Source organism: Galeopterus variegatus, unplaced genomic scaffold (assembly GCF_000696425.1).
Source record: "Galeopterus variegatus unplaced genomic scaffold, G_variegatus-3.0.2 Scaffold1970, whole genome shotgun sequence".
Classification (NCBI taxonomy): Eukaryota; Metazoa; Chordata; class Mammalia; order Dermoptera; family Cynocephalidae; genus Galeopterus; species Galeopterus variegatus.
In genome coordinates, this window is record NW_007728081.1 from 238,782 (window position 1) to 256,781 (window position 18,000).

Below are 18,000 nucleotides of genomic sequence, written 5' to 3' on the forward strand. Positions count from 1 at the left end.
AAATAAAAATAATATTATATTTAAATTTAAAATTGATTCTCAATTCAGTTATTGAAAAACTTAAGTATGTGAGTTGATTTTTTCAATGTAAATTTTATGAAATCAGAATAGAGATTTCTGATTTCTGGTGAAAGTTTAGTATAGAATGGTGATGTTCTGTGAGTATAAAGTATACACTGGATTTTGAAGTCTTCATACAAAAAAAGGAACATAAAATTCCATTGATTTTTATATTAATTACAAAATGATATAATTTAGTATGTTGGGTTAAGATATATTACTGAAATTAATTTCACATGCTTTCTTTTACTTTCTTAATATGACTACTGGAAACTATAAAACTAACTTTGTGACTTGCATAATATTTCCATTGGACAGTGTTTCTTTAGGGTTTGGCCACGGTGGTCTGTGCCTGAGAATGGTCATAGGTCGTTGGAGAAATCTTGGTCAAGAGAGTGAGAAGCCAAGTGACAGAAAAGATCACTGATGTAGAAATTGAAATCAACCAAAATGATGGAAATAATGTTGGTGAGGGAGAAATAAACCATACACTAAAAATCTTCAAGAATTGCGTGGCAGCAAGAAGAGGTAGGAGGTCGTATTATCTGCAGAGCACCTCTACACACTAATACCCAGCCAACTCCCTCAGGCGCACTGAACATTCATTCAAGCAATGACTCACTTCAGGTGCCGTACGCTGCTCATCGGATTGTTTAAGACCTCATGCAGAAGTGAAAACATCTTCACGGTAATGAACGTAGAACTCAGGCTCAGGAATGTCAGATTCTGGCTATGAACAATAGCCTTGAAAATATCTTCAAATTCAGAAAGAGGTGAGAGATAAGACAATCTGCAGAAGACAAAATAGTAGGAAGGTTTCAGTAAAGGTCACACACAGGACATAGACATCTTCTCTGCAATTTTTCCTGCCTGCTCTAATTCACTCTAGAATAGATCCTGAATGTTTATTATTTTCTCACACACTGCTCTCAATCTTAGGTCAAAAGACCTCTGCTAATTCCAACATCAGGCTGTTGACTTTGAAATAATATTCTGGATTTTATCATGCATTGACCTTCCTATGTACCCATAGGAAGGGACATTAAGAAAACACACACACTCACCCGCAAAATTAAACCAGGCTTCTCTACCATGAGAGAAACATCCGTAATGTGTTGATGAACAATATATCCACAGGATCTAGCACACATTAATAACGTACAACTTCATTTTTTAAAAGAAGTATTTCCAGAGTGCATCACACCACCACCATCACTACCACCACTTCCCCTAGCCAAGAACAGAGTTGTTCATGATTCCCTTGAAAGTTGAAGCAAAACATCAGGGCAACAGCTTTGGTCATTGTCTCTGTAAGGGCCATAATGAGGTAAGAGTTAGGAACCCACAGCTCAAAATTAAACAAGAGAGATGTGAAAGGGACTATGGACACTGGCCAACTCACAGAGGAATGATTTAGGATCGAGGATTCTATGACAAACCCAAATGTAGAACACACATGGAAAGGCTTTTGAATTTAGTTCCCAGCCTATGTGGTGAATAGGTGGGAGGCTGAATGTGTCTTGCATGTTATGGTCTATATTTCCAGAGCCCTTTACCCAGTGATGCTCTTGAGCCCCATTTCCAGCAAATAACTTCCCTCCCACTTCTTTGCTCCCTGTTGCAACAAAACTACTCAAAATTTTTCAATTTTCATCTCACCGTTGTCTTACCTAAATAGGCTTTGCCCTCACTACCCTTCCACAACTGTTCTTGGTCACCCGTGATCTCCACCTTGCTAATTTCAATGGTCAATCTCAGTCTTTCCTCTCTTTGACTAATAACCACCATCTGACACAGTTGATATCTCCTTTGTTCACAAACTTATTTCACTTGGATTCAAGGACACTACACTCTTTTACTTTTTCTCCAACCTAAATGACCACTCCTCAAATTCCTTTTCTGGTTCCTGCTTTTCTCCCCAACCACCTAATGTTGGAGAATTCTGGGAATCACTCCTTGAATTGTTTTTCTTCTTGGGCAACATTTCTATCCTTGGTGAACCCTTCAGGCCTTGGTTTCAAATATTATATATTTACATAGTACACACACATACGTACTAACAACATCCAACTTTTATCTTCATTTCAGGAACATTCCACACTGTTATTTGGATGTCTAATAGACATCTCAACTTTATGTCAGACAACTGCAAACTGACCTCTTCCAAACTCTTGTTCCATTCATATGTTGTTGTTGCTCATTTCAGGAACATTCCACACTGTTATTTGGATGTCTAATAGACATCTCAACTTTATGTCAAACAACTGCAAACTGACCTCTTCCAAACTCTTGCTCCATTCATATGTTGTTGTTGTTTTTTTTCATCTCAGTGGCAACTCTACCCTGGCAGTTTTTCAAACTAAAGATCTTGGGGACACTCAGCTGTTCTCTTTCTTATATTCTACATACAATCATTCAAGTAATCATCCCTTGCCCAGGATGTATGTTGGAATTATTCAGCGTATGCCAAGGAGCTCGTACCTCACCAACCTCTTGTTCACTCTCTCATCAGATGCACTGTTGATTCTCATCTTGAAGACTCTAACAAGCCTTCTTTGATTTCCCTAGTTTTATCTTGGCTTCCTGGTCTGCTATTCTTAACATAGTATCCAGAATGTGTCTTAAAGTATGAGACGTCATATTATAGCACCTCTGCTCAAACTCCCTCAAAACTCACTTCATTCCAGAAAATCCAGTTCTGACACTGGTTTATAACGCCTGTGATCTTGTCATACATACTTATGAGCTATTTCCCTAACACCATTCTTCCCTCACACTGGTCTAAGCACATGGGTTTCTAAACTTCTCTGAACACACCAAGCCTTTGATCCATGGATCTGCTCTCTCAGAAATGGTCTATGACCAGCTGCCCATTTGGTTCATTCCTTCACCTCATTAAAGTCTTTGTTCAAATCTCACCTTCTCTGCGGAGCTTATTACTACAACCTGCACCCTCCACCACTACCACCACTCAAGTTCTCATGCTCCTTTGCTTGCTATTCTTTTCCCTCATAGGACTATTACCCTGAAATATTCTTTTATTTTTTACTAAAACATAATTGATTGCATATACCTGTGTGCAATATGTGATCCTCAAATCAGGATAATTAGTGTATTCAATATTATACAATATAATCATTTTTGTATGCTTTTAAATGTATGTGTTTATTGTTTGCCTATTTTCTGTCTCACTGGATAGACAGCAAGGACATTTGTCCCCCTTCTCCCCTCACTGGTAAATCCCATGTACCTAGACTAGCACTTGAAACAAAGCAGGCATTCTTCTTGAATAAAAATAAAGCTAACCATTATGCTGTGAGAATCCTGAAAATATCATATGTTCCTACATTGGGCTGTGCTGAATAATCTAGTAGCATTTCCTATAGAGCTACTGTAAACTCAGACAAATATTAGCTTTCCTGATGATTTTGTTTTGGCAAGTGCATCTAAGTTTTTCACATGATTATAATGCACTTCTTGAAAAAAAGAAAGACTGATAGACTTCTACCCTGACCCATTTGTTTTCTTCCTTAGGGTAACTCCAGTTTTTACTATTTCTTATTGTTTCCGAGAATAGAGACTACTTTCTCAGTTCCCCTTTGCAGTTATATAGAACTATATGAGGACAAGATAAACAGGTCAATAAGATGTAAGCAGAAGTGACATACGGAAGTGTTACAGAAAGGTTCCATCAAGAAAGCTCCTGAAGCTTAGAGGTATACCTTTTCCCCTCTTTCTGCTTCTCTTGCTACCTGCCTTGAAGGCAGTCATATGACTGGGGCTTTGATAGTCATTGTGGTTCAAGATCACCTTGATCATAGACGCACTACCAATGGCTAAGAAAAGGTACAGAAAGGGCCTAGGCCCTGATAAATCTAACCTAAAAGTATATCTGCTACAGGGTTCCTACCTCCAGACTTTTCTTGTGAATAAAAAATTAAGCCTTTTGTGCTTAAGCGACTTTGGGGGTGGGGGTCTGCTATACGTGGTTGGACATAATTCGAAGTGATAGTCCTTTTTTTCACCTGGTCAACTTGTGATTCATCAGCATCTGAATCAGTTATCGTTTATTTTCTGAAAACATTATGAGGGACTTCAGAGTTCCCCTACCCCTATTGCTTGCACCTCTCACTGCTTTAGGTATATTTGCCTGCCTTAGTTTCTATTCCCAGCATTACTTTTATCACATGGGATGGTCATTTATTTACATATATATAAATGAATATGTATTTAATAATAAATAAATATATACATATTTACTGTATAAATTTATTACACAAATGTATACATTATTTATTATTACATTCACATACTGTATGTGTGTGTGTGTGTGTGTGTGTGTGTGTGTGTGTGTGTGTATATATATATATATATATATATATATACAGTCTTCCCTCAGAGAAGAAAAGGGAGATTATTATTATTCCTTGGGGAACTTATAAAATTAAAATAGGAATTGACATAATACCTACTTGAGTGTTTGAAGTTGACAGCTTGGATGTTTCAGAGATTTACACAGAATCCTTTCTGAAGTATCATCAAGGTCACTGTTACAAATTTCCAGCTCTCGGAGGTTCTCGTGAGTGTGGAGTAGAGAGCAGATATCTCTCCAGTAGACAAGGTTCCTCATTTGACTGTGTAGAGGAAAAAATGGAATTCTCCAGTGGAATCAACTCCAGCAATTTGAAAGTTAAATATATAAACATATATAATATATAAAAAAGCATCTATTAGCAGATAATTTTTTTAAAAGTATGTTTTGAGAGCCCCTGTTACCTGACTCAGACTTAATACCAGGCAGAAAGAAAGTATATCAACTATGAAAAACAACATCTAGACCCACAAAGGTAGCTGGTGATTCTGTAGTCAGGCAAGATACAACTGATCAAATACATCCTCTTTGGATGTGAAAATGTTAAATATTAAGAAACATCAATTTTGATGATAAACGTTGTATGTTATGTGTTATTGTGAATACCCCTAACTAATTATATAAGAATTATTTCAGTTAATCCACACAACAGATCTGAAGAAATAAGGTTAAACCACTGGTTCTCAATTAGAGGCAAAATTTTAACCCCAGGGGACATTTGGCAATGTCTGAAGACATTTTTCATTGTCGCAACTGAAGAGGATGGGTGCTATTGGCATATAGTGGATACAGGGCAGAATATTGCTAAACCCCTTACAATGCACAAGACAGCCAACCACCACAAAGAGTTATCTAGCCTAAAATGTCAGCAAGTCTGAGATTTAACCCAGAATCCCTGAATTTAAACTGAAGCATTGGGATTTTTAAATCACGGGTCCAATTAGAGACTAGATAGAAAATCAAGTTCTGCATGGCCTTCAGTTTCAGTCTTGTTCTGATGATTAAGAACTAGAATTATAATCAGGTCTTAGGAATACATTAAAGAAAGGACTTTTTTAAGAAAAATGACTCACCTAGAAGTTAGCTGCACATTAGGCCTTTTGTTTTCAAATATGTGTTGAACACTCAACTTAAGTTTCTGTAGAGGCTGGCATTGTTTCAGACAGTATGAAGAAACCATCAGATCTTTGTCTTCCTCTACACAAATGGTAGCCTCTGAGAAAAAGCCCATTATCTCTTTCACGAATTCTTCTTCCTGATTCTCAAAGAGACAGTAAAACAAAGGCATGTGGTGTTCCATTGCTTTTGGATTATTACCCAAATTTTCCATTTGCTGTAGAAAGTACTGCCTGAGTGGTCCTATCAAGAGTTGACAGCCAAAGGATGCCTCAAGAATTTTTCTCCTCTTCTCATTAAGCAGACCAAAAATGAAAGTCACTATTGGACTGAAATTAATGTATATTTCTCTTTTGTCTTTATCCTTTTTACTAGCTGAGGGGATCTGGCAGTTGATTAGTATCATCATATATGCAATGGCTGCACAGAACTCCTGGATATTCGAGTGGATAAACTTGTGATGGTCCTTACGGCTGCTGCTTGGCAAAAGAATATTCAGGGCTTGCAACAAAGAGACATCAACCTTGGTAAAGCCAACACTTCTGAGGTCTTCATCGCTAAAATTCAGGGTGTTGTGAAACAGTCCTTCTATAGCCAGCAAACACAGACGTTCTAGTAGAACTAGGTGATGCTGATTAGCAGTAACTCCAGCATCAGATGTCAACGTATTGGCAAGAAAATGGGCATATATGTCAGTGCGTGTTTGGCAGGAGAGTTTGACGTCATCCCTCTTGTCCATTTGCTGATTCAGGACAGTACAAGTGACCCAGCATAAGGCGGGGACTCGGCACAGATCCACAAGCATTTCATTTTCATGTACAAATTTGAGGGCTGTCATAGCCCTCTGGCTGTCTTTAAAGAATATGGTAAAATATTCCTGCCTCTTTTCATTAGAGAGCTCTATGGTTATGTAGTAATCTGTCATCTGCATTAACGTATTCACAACAGCCTCACAATTGGGCCTTGATGAGATGAGGAACCAGGAATCTTGAGCCATTTTTCTCTTCAGCAAACTGACTAGGAGAACCGATATGGGTACCTGCTCTCTGCTGTCACTACACAAAGCAGATTCATTCATATTTAACTTCAGATTTATGTTGTCCCAGTCCTCAAAGATAAATAGGAGCTTCTGGGAACTGGACAGGATATCCGCGATAGGAGCCTTGCCATCAGGCCAGTCCTTGGAGATCAGCTCAATCAAGCTACTCCTGGTCATCCGGTTTATTTCATGAGAAGTGAGGCAAACAATGTATGATATCACATCCTTCCACATGTTGCCCTTTGCCCACTCTAACACTGCCATTTTTATAGCCACAGTTTTTCCAGCTGCTTCATCCCCCACCAGCAACACATTAAGATTCTTTGATGAATGAGTGATCTTAGGATTATATGCAAGTTGAAGTACATAGAAAATGTCTGCTGAAACTTTACGGTAGAATTCACCATGAACATCTCCAAAAGGACATTCTTCCCATTGGATTAGAAAGTTTCTTCTTATAAGAACTCTGTGCATCTCTTTGCTACCTAAGCCATGAGTCCAGGGCAAAAGAAATGCAGAACACAGAAAAAAAGTCAAAATGTAAAAATTGTTTCATCCAGTATTTCTACTTACTGCCATTCATCACAAAGATATAGATGCAAAGATATTTACTATCACATTACTTTGAAAGAAAAAGACTGAATAAACCTATTCATCCACATAACAGAATCTGCAGATATTTTTTACCATTGCTTATTCATCCTTCAAGAGCTTCCTTGTCATTTATCTCGCCATGGAGAAGGACTTATTTTTTTTTTCCTTTTGTGGTTTCACAGCATTTTATGTAGACATAAGTTATAACACTTCATTTTGCATCAGATTTTTCCTTTGAGAAAATGATTCTTAAGTTGAGAAGCAGTTTCCTAACATATTTAGCTAAAAGCAGATAACTGTTACATTTTTGGCTATTAACCATAAATTACTCACTTATCTTTCCTCATATTTTCTTGTTTATGCATATCATTCCTTAAATCCTGACCATTTAATGAGTTATGTAAGATAAATTATATATGGACTAACATTTAAGTTATTATGGAGTTATCTCTCCTGAGAGTATATAAGGTTATACTCCCACTGTAAAACAGTAAAACAAGAAAATGCCACATTAAAACAAATAAGTATAGAGCTTTCATGGAGCTATGGATGGAATAATGAGTCCAAATAAGTGAACTCTCAGAGGGGGTGAACTCTCCTTTATGAGAAGATAACTGAAGATGTTGTTATACCTGGGGCAAGGGAAAACAGGAGAGAGAGCCATTGCTGAAGAACGTTGATGGGATAAGTAAAAACAGCTCACCATTCACAGCTGTACCAGGGCTGGTGTGGCAGCAGACTGGAACAGAACAGACACAGCTCTCCCCAGTGGAGAGGAGCCAGATGAATTAATGGCGTGATCCCACTCTCAACTGAAAAAATGTCTGTCCAGTTCTGATCTAGCATATCTGAGCAGCCTAAACAGCTAGGAAAAGGACAAGTGCTTTCAGGGAAAAACATTTCTTTCCCTACTGTTTTTATGTATAATGTCTGGCTGGCAATAAAAAATTGAGATTTGTCAAATGTAAGGTTTGCAAATATTTTCTCTCAATCCATGGGTTGTCTCTTTACTGTTTTCTTTGCTGTGCAGAAGGTTTTTAGTTTAATCCACACACACACAAAAATAAGAACGCGGAGTGATGAATCTGTTAATTAGCTTGATTTAACTATTCCACAGGCCTGATAGGCAGAGAACAGGAAGCTCGCCCAGGGACCTCAGCAGCCATGGGCATCCCCTGCTGCTACTGCAGACTCCACTGCCACATGGGTGGTTCATCATAGCCACTGCCACACTCACTTCTACCACAAGGGAGCTTGCCACCATAGCAGCAGCCACCATTGCCACGCAGGTGGCCTACTGACCACTTGACTGCACTGACACAAGGAGAGTCACCAGTGGAGCCCAGCAAAAGATTTGAGCAGGCACAGACCTGCGACCCAATGGCCCAACCCACAGGGGGAATTATGCTGCCACATGCGACAGTACACCTAGGGGTGGGTGGTACATGTAGAATCAGGATATGGAAATAGAGTAAGGAAGGAAATTCCTGATCACTACCAACTCATCCAGGTAAAGTAGAGACCCAGAGGAAGCCTCTGCCTGTAGGATAGAGGAAAGAGAAACCATGCCCAGGGTCACCCATTCAAACTAAGGAGCTCCAGTACACCACAGTGCATCCATCAGGGTTGCAGGACACCAGCAGGGGTGCCAATAAGCCTACCCAAGGTCACCCACCCCAGCCAAAGAGTAACAGGGCACCCAGGCACTTCTCCCAAGAACTTGAGAGCTTGCCCATGTCCCCAACAAACCAACACAATGTCACTAACTTCAGCAAGGAATCACTAAGTGCCCCAGTGCCTAAGCCATGGAGGCACTTACACACACAACTACAACAATGAATATGGCCAAAGTATCCACACAAAGATTACTGCATCTACCTGGAACAAATACTAAAACACCATACTCAATGGTTGTATTAGTCCGTTTCTGTTTCTTAAAACAAAATACTTGGAACGGGGCACATTGTAAGAAAATGAAATTTATTGATTACAGTTTCAGAGGCCAGGAAGTCCAAAGTCCAGGGCACATACCTGGTCAGGGTCTTCCTTGGTGGTGACTTCAGTGATACAGAGTACCATATTGCAAGAAGGCAGAAGCAGAGAGAGAGAGATAACCTTTTCAGTTGGCTCCGTTTAAAACCATCAGAACCACACCAATGACCACCATTAGTCTACCAACTTATTACTCATAGTCCTTACAATCCAACCACCTCTTTAAGGCCCAACCTTTTGATTACTATTATAGGATCTCCCACCCTCCCAACAGTAAGAGTGGGGGGTCAAGCTTTTAATACTTATGAAGTTTTACTTCATAAAACTTGGGGGACACAATTCAATCCTTATCAATTGTCAATATAAAACACATCTATAGGGGGAAGTCTCTCGTCAAAGCCCACTCCAGAGTAATAGAAGAAACAACTGCTCTACCAGATGACCACACATCAACACAGAGATGCTAGAAATATGAAGAAAAAAAAAAAACAGACCAAAAGAATATAATAATTTTCAAGCACCAGACCCCATATAGCAGGGCCCTAGAAATGACTGAAAAGGAATTCCAAGCAACAATCTTAAAGAAACTCAATGAGATACAAGAAGACTGTTAGACAACACAATGAAATGAGAAAAACAATGCAGGATATGAAGGAGGAAATGTATAAGAGATTAATACCTTAAAAAAGAATGCAGCAGAATTCCTAGAATCAAAGGATTCATTTAACAAAATAAAAACCACAACCAAGAGTTTAAGCAACAGGTTAGAGCAAGCAGAAGAAAATTTTCGATCTTGAAGGTGGTCTTTTTGAAATAACTCAGACAGCCAAAAAAAAAAAAAAAAAAGAGAACCAAAAAAGAAAAAAAAAAAGAAAGAAAACCTAAGAGAGCTATCATACAACCTTAGGTGTTTAAACATCCAAACAATGGGTGCTCTAATAGGGCGCACTCAAAACCTGTTCAATGAAATAATAGCAGAAAAATTCCCAGGCATAGGGAGAGACACCAACCTTTATATCCAGGAGGCTCAAAGATCCCCAAACAGATTTAATCCAAAAATGTACTCTCTAAGACACACTATAGTCAAACTGGCAAAGCTTAAAGACAAGAGAGAATCTTAAAAACAGCAAGAGAAAAGCGTCAAGTCACCTATAAGGGAGTCTGCATCAGACTAACAGCAGATTTCTCAGCAGAAACTCTATAGTCTGAAGAGAAGGGGATTATATATTCAAAATTCTAAAAGAAAAAAACTGCCAGCCAAGGATATTATACCCAGCAAGGCTATCCTTCAGAAATGAGAGAGAAATAGTGTATTTCCCAGATAAATAAAAACGGCAGGAGTTCAACACCACATGACCAGCTTTACAAGAAATCCTCAAGGGATGCTGCATCTAGAATCTGAAAAACGATAATCACTACTGTGAACACACAAGAAAGAACAAAACCTACTGGTAGAACAAAAATTCAAATGAGAAGGAAACTATATCTCACCACCTCAAAGAACCAAACACCAAAAACAAACAACAGAAGAAAAGAACAAAATATATTTAAAATATCCAAATGAAAATCAATAAAATTCCAGGAATAAAGGCAATACCTTTCAATAACAACCCTAAGCATAAATGGATTGAATTCTGTGTCAAACGATGCAGACTGACTGATTGGATTAAAAAGCTAGACCCAACTATGTACCGTCTTCAAGAAATGCACCTCATCTGTAAAGACATACCGACTAATAATGAAGGGATGGAAAAAGATATACCATGCAAATGGAAACCAAAAATGAGCAGGAGTGGCAGGTTTCTCAAAAGATTAAAAATAGAACTACCATATGACCCACCAATCTCTCTTCTGGGTATATATCTAAATGAAATAAAATGAGTTCCTCATAGAGATAACTGCACTTCCATGTTCACTGCTACATTATTCACAATAGCCAAGATGTGAAAACAACCTAAGTGTCTGTCAACAGATGAATGGCTAAAGAAATTGTAATATACACACATACACAGATGCTTTTTAATTTGCAATGGGGTTATGTCCTGATAAACCCATCATAAAGTTGAAATACCATAAGTCTAACCATCATAAGTTGGGACCGTCTATAGACATATAGACATAGTGGAATATTATTCAGCCTTAAAAAAGAAGAAAATCCTGCCTTTCATGACAACATGGATGAACATGGAGGACATTATACTAAGCAAAATAAACCAGATACAGAAAGAAAAAACATACTGCATGCTCTCACTTATAAGTGGAATCTAAAAATAGTCAAATAAATAGAAACAGAGTAGAAGAGTTGTTACCAGGGGTGGGGAGCAGGGGGGATGAGGAAATGCAAGTCAACAGATACAAAGTTGCAGTTATATGGGATGAGTAATCTAGAGATCTAATCTGCAGCATCAGGACCATAGTTGTATTGGATACTGCTTTTGCTAAAAGATTAGACTTCAGGTGCTTTTACTACAAAAAAGTAACTATGTGAGAAGATGGATATGTTAATTTGCTTGGCTGTAGTAATCATTTTTACATATATATATGTATATATATGTGTGTATATGTATAGGAGGGATCCTCAAAAAGTTCATGGAAAGATTTGTGTTATCTTTTAATTCTATTTTTCCATGAACTTTTTGAAGTTCATACACACAGACATATATACATGCATATATACACATGTATACATACACATATATGTGTATATATACACACACACATATACACATACCAAATCATGTTGTACACCTTTGATATATACAATAAAATTTTTTTTAAAAGGAGAGGGGGAAGGATAGTAGAAATATTTGAGGGACAAACTAATGACTTAGAAGATACTAAAGTTGGTGAAAGTTATCACTCAAGTTACCAGTGCCGTGAGGCTGGCTCCCTGACAGCACGGTCCCCTCAGGTAGTCAAGCTTCCTTACATGATGGTTCAGAGTACCAAACACACAGTTCCACTGAGTAAAGCTAGGTCAACTATCTTGGAAATCGATAGGATCTCTTCTACCATGCTCTGTTGGACAAAAAGGTCATTGCACACCTGGCTTCAAAGAAAAGCAATATAAACTCCACTTCTCAGTGGAAGGAGTGTCAAAGAACTTGCAGGCATTTACGAGCAGTCATATCACCTCTGGCCACATTCCTCCTTCATGTAATCCTCATCTAGCCCCAAGATGTCCACTCACATATGCATGTAAAAAAATAATAGTGTCATCTATTGCAATATTGGGCTTTAGGTCCAGGGTGTCATCTATATCAGGTCCAAGTGTACACGGGGCTCCTTGGATTTGGATCCCATTTCTCTAAAGACCAATGAACTAAAAGACAATTTATCTTTTCCCTCCACATCCAACATAAAGTACCAACACGGGGATAGAATAACCAAAACAGACATTCTCATTTAAAAAGGGGAGGCAAGGTGGGAGGCACACAGAAATTATTGTCCATAGCAATTCTGAAATCCAGCCTGGCATTTGTGGCCAGTTTAGTTTTTAATCCCCCTTTTTAATTTCTAGGAATTCTCCATGGCTCATGTTTCTATCCACTGGGATCTCAGTTCTTCCTGTAATCATTGTTTCTTTTCCATAAATGTTCTCCATGTTTGTAGCTCAGTTGTTCTCAGGCTGTTATCTGCTCATAAAAGTTTGGAGGTACAAAAGCCTCTTTGTCTGTTCCATTTAGGCTGATTTTTTAAAAAAGCATTTGGTCTACTTATACATCAATTTATAATCCATTCTATCAGACAAAAGCCATATCTAGAAATAGGCTCTTTTCTACTATGAGGCTGCTGTAAGACAATAACCCTCAAGAGTATAGAAACACCACTGTTAATAGGGAGGGTCCACAGATTTGCCTTTGGAATGCTTCAAAGGACATTAGCTGCTTTAAAGAGTCTAACAGTCACGACCACACATCTTTCTGAAGTCTTAACTAAGGGTTTTACAACCACATCCTGAATTTGATCTTTCCCCAAAGCTCTTTCATGGGTACCCTCTGCGGTCAGAAAAGCCTGTCCTGAGTCCTTCATATTTTCTATAAATTTAATTTAAAAACTTACCAGTTTATTCTTTAGGTTTTTCTTCTCTTCCCTCCCTTTATTATAAGCAAAAGAATCTAGACTGCATCTTTACTCTGCTCAGAAATATCTTTATCTTCAAGTTCATAATGTACATTTTTTTACTTTCTACATTATTTCGGGCAATAACCTGACTAAACTTTCCACCATTCATAGCAAGTGTTTCTTTCTTTTACCCTTTAACAACATTTCTCACATGCCTTTAAGTCTTCGTTGAGGGATTCCTCAAGGCCCACCTGGCTTCTACCAACTCCTTGGACCAAAGCCAACGCTACATGTTTTAATTTCTTTTTTACTGTCAGCAGTCTGCTTTCAAGTACTAAGACATTTTCTAGTTACTGCTCCGGTGTAGCAAGCCACCCAAGAGATGTACTGAGTGAAAAAGGCAAAAACACCAAGTCCATGATTCTCTTAAATACCTGAAATTTGGAGAGAAGTAAACAGAGGTGATAAGCATATAGCTTGTAAGGAAGTTATAGCACAACAGATTAGAAGCCTCATACGAAGCAGAAAGTGAGATAGAATAGGGCCAGGCCTGTGAGCCAAACTGACTCCACTTTCCCTGCGGAGGACACTTTGTCACTTTCCCAATCCTCAGTCATGAGACTCCCAGTGGCCCACACTGGTAAAATAAACTGAAATAAGAGACTCAGGCCCAGACCAGTTTGCACACAACCCAGGTATACCAGATTCACAAGACCCAGAAGTGCATACAAGGCCAACCATAAAACCTGAGCTGCACAAAGAGCCTTTACCAGAGAAGCAGCAGCAAAGCAGCAATTTAGCTCAACTACAGGGCTCAAGGGCTGGTCCCCACAGGGAGTTCCCCGATTTTAGAAGTAACCAAAGGACAAATTAGTTCCAGTGCAGTCTGAGTGGCAGTAACAGTGAATAATCCAACACAGAACTGAAAGAAAAAACAAAATACCCACAGATCAGAGACAAAGTTTAATATTAACCAGTAAAGGTCTAATACCACCAAAGAACACCTATAACACCTAGAAAGACCAGAAGCCCCTGGGCTCCCAAGCTAGGGAGGGGGGAGAGCCATAGGCTGCAGCCACACCCCCCAATGACAGCACTCAGCCCAGTGACAATCACCAGGCCACTGCCGGAAGCACCCCAGGCTCCTGAGCCAGGGTGGTGAGGGGGCCAAGGGCCTCAGCCCTGCCCCCATGACATCCACAATCAGTCCACTGACAACCACCAAGCCACTGCAGGAAGTGCCCCAGGCTCCTGAGCTGGGCCAGCTGGGGGCCAAGGGCCCCAACCACACCTCCCCCAACGTCTGCAACCAGCCAGTGGACAAGTACCAACCCACTGCAGGAAGTGCCCCAGGCTCTCAAGTATTAGCCACAGCCCACTGATGTCCACACCAAGCCCAGCAATGACCTCTGAGCCACTGCTGGAGACACCCTGGGCTCCTGAGCTGGGATGGTGGGGAACCAAGGGTTTCAGCCACACCCTGCTGACATCTGCATCCAGCCCAGCAATGACCAAGCCACTGCTGGAAGCCCCTTGGTATCCCCTGCCAAATGAGGGGGGTGCCACAGGCCTCAACCATGCCCTTCCTCATTCATCTCCCTCCCACCCTATTTCCCTCCCTCTTCCCCTCTCCCCCTCCACCCCCAACTGCTCTACAACATCTTAGGATATAGAAAAATAGTAATATTAATAAATAAATTTTAAAAAAAGAAAGAAACTCACCAGTGTGTGGACTTACTCCTGGTACAGATATTTTTAAGATCTCCTCAAAAGAGACAGACCCCAAGTCTTCAGGAAGACTGCTCTCAAACTCAGCTGATTCTCCTTTTTTCCCCACACTGACACCCCCAGTATATAGGGTAAAAAAAAAATGAAGAATGATAACAGATTCCAAAGTGGCATAAGGAAACTGTTCTGTAGAATTTACACTATAACAAAGCAAACTGTATGTTTTGGACACAGTTGTCATGATAAGCTTGAGCTACACAAAGGGAAAAAAGCAAATGACAGGATGACTGTGCAACACAAAAAAGAAAAAATATACTAAGAGTTAATTCTGGTAAAAAAGAAAACATACAAGGAAGAAAAACATGTTTCCTACCATTTCTTTCAACTACTTAAAACAAACATAATTTTTTAAAAGTTCTAAATATAAAATAAAACAATGACCTGAACTGAAATAAGTTATTGCAGAACTAAGGATAGAAACTAATAATCAAGACCACACTATTACAGATGTAATAAATATTAGAAATGAGGATATGGTTGATACTTAAATTGTTGCCAAGGTTAAGAGTCTAGAGATAAATGGAATGACTGTGGAAGAAAAGTGTCTAAGGAAATAAAGGAAAAAAAAGCTGACTGTGGAAGAAAAATGTCTAAGGAAATTAAAGAAAACATTAGCCATGGAAGAGAGATTGGAGTGACATCAGCAAGGTGGTAAAATAGGAGCTTTCCACTGTCACCCCCCCCTTTGAAGCATCAACTTTAAATACCCACAGATGAGAGTACTGTTGTAGGAGTCTGGGAGTCCAGTGGAGAAGTTCCAGCATGCTACTAGAGCAAAAAAATCCAAGAATAGATGCATTGAAGAGGTTAAGAAGAAAAGTTTCACATTGCTCAAGTCAGTTTTCCCTTAGGGTGTAACAGCTCAGTACCAGGGGAGATCCCCTTAGCCCACATTTTCTTCCATTGAAGAGAGTGAGAGTATAGTGGGTGAGTGTTTGGCTCCCCCAGCCATGCAGGATGCTGTCCAAAAGAGGCACTACTTTCTTGCCCACCGAGAATACTGAGGTAACCAGGCACTACCAAGTGGTTTGGGAGAGGTTAGAAGCAGGGAAGAGATGCCACAAACCATAGTAACTGCTCCTTGCACTCCATCAGGAAGCCCATCCATGGGCTGCTTGCTCATGATGCTTCACCCGTGGACCCCCTGCCCAACTTGTCCCAGGGCACCCCTAATGCTCTGTACTTCACCATGACCTCCAGGATGTCTCCCCAATGGCATATCTGGAGTACAAGATTTTCACAGACAGCTGATTCAACTCTGTACGATTGGAGGAAGGCACACAAAATTGAGCATTTCAGGCTATCACTCTAGGGAAGATGAAGAGAAGGCTTTCAGCACCTTGTAATGGGTGCTTAGAATTGCATATTCCCTCAGCATCCACTTTTAAATATAAGTTTACCTTTTCATACCAGAAGCAGAGCTCGGTCACCCTTGACACAGTTTCCAATACTATACCTCACTGGAATTGCTCCAGTTGGTGGCCAGAGATAAAGACTTGGATGCATCTCTGCCACCCAGCAGGCTGGGCTCCCTGACTTCCTGCTGCTTCCTTTAAACGGGTCATTCAGACATTTGCCTGCAAACTTAACATAACCACCAGTCATTCACAGTGTGACCTCCTGGAACTAGTGCCTGCTTGCTTCATACCCACCAAGTAAAGCCCCCCACAGGAAACCTGTTTAGATAACATCCTGTACCCCATAAAGGAGTTGGCCCATGGGTCCCTCCCCCTACCCTGCCTGGGCTTCCTGACCTCTGTGTGTATGTGGCCTTCAAGCATGTCATATACTCCCCACTGTCTATAAGAACTAAAAACTCTTAAACTTTCATATTATGGTCATATCTTTGAAGCTTTGCCTACAATCTGACTCCTGAAAACAGTAGAATCCCAGAGAAACCCAGGCAGGTAGGTCCCCTGCAGGTGCTCTTTGTCCAGGCCTCTCAGCTGCTGGAGACAATAGTTACAAGCTAAAAGTTGATAGAATTTCATTTAAAACACACTTGGCTTGGCTTTTCAGGTTGGAGACAGGGCATACAATCTTATGAACTGCCCCCCACCCTAGAGGAAACAGGAGGTGTGGAGTGGGTGCATCCATAGAAAAGGTCTGATAGAGCCTTAGCGCTCACCACTCTGGGCACTCAGCCCAACCCTGCAGCCAAGCACAAGCACATCATCACCCCCATTCCCTCACTGCTGAGGATCACCCACAGCTCTCACTGTCAAGGACTACACAGTTGCTGACACTGAGGACTACAGCAGCTTGAGCCAATGAGACAACACAACCCTCTGGACCTGAAGCCATGGCATGCCCCAGAGTTGATGCCAGGTGCCACAACACACTCCAGCATACCTCCCTACCTCCCACAGGTGAAAGTCTTTGCTTAACAAAGACGATTCATAAAGTCTGGAAGAGGTAAATACTTTAAATGTGCAGACACCTATGCAAGACTACAAGGATCACAAAGAATAAGGAAAACATGACACCACCACAGGATAATAATAAACTTCTAGCACCTGGCCCCCAAGGAAATGGAGATCCATGAATTGCCTGACAAAGAATTCAAGATAATTATTTTTAGGAAGCTTAGCCAAAACAAAACAAAGGAAAATCTCCATGACATTGGTCTTGGCAATGATTTTTTTTTGGATGTGACACCAAAAGCACAGGCAACAATAGCCAAAATAGACAAGTCGGACTATATCACTCTAAAATGTTTCTGCCCAGCAAAGGAAACCACCAACAAAACAACACCACAAACTATGGAATGGGAGAAAATGCTTGCAAATCATAGATTTGAGAGGGGTTAATATTCAAAATATATTTAAAAAGTCAAATAGCAAAAACAAAACAACAATAAAAAAAACCCGGTATGATTTAAATATGGACAAAGGAATTGAATAGACACTTTTGCAAAGACAACACGCAAATATCCAAAGGTATATGAAATGTTGCTCAATATCATTAACAATCA

General features: G+C 39.9%; 1 protein-coding gene across 1 annotated transcript in view; it reads right to left on the bottom strand.

Annotated features, from left to right (window-relative positions):
- The window catches only part of NLRP11 (NLR family, pyrin domain containing 11), a gene marked incomplete at its 3' end in the record, with an annotated part of 66,473 nt that overhangs the window by 40,768 nt on the left and 7,705 nt on the right, over positions 1-18,000 (bottom strand). Inside the window, exons 2-4 of the mRNA XM_008579870.1 lie at positions 5,506-7,072; positions 4,533-4,694; positions 683-850 (exon numbers count right to left, since the gene is read on the bottom strand). Coding sequence (XP_008578092.1) covers positions 683-850; positions 4,533-4,694; positions 5,506-7,072 — 1,897 coding nt within the window. The remainder of the gene's footprint in view (positions 1-682; positions 851-4,532; positions 4,695-5,505; positions 7,073-18,000) is intronic.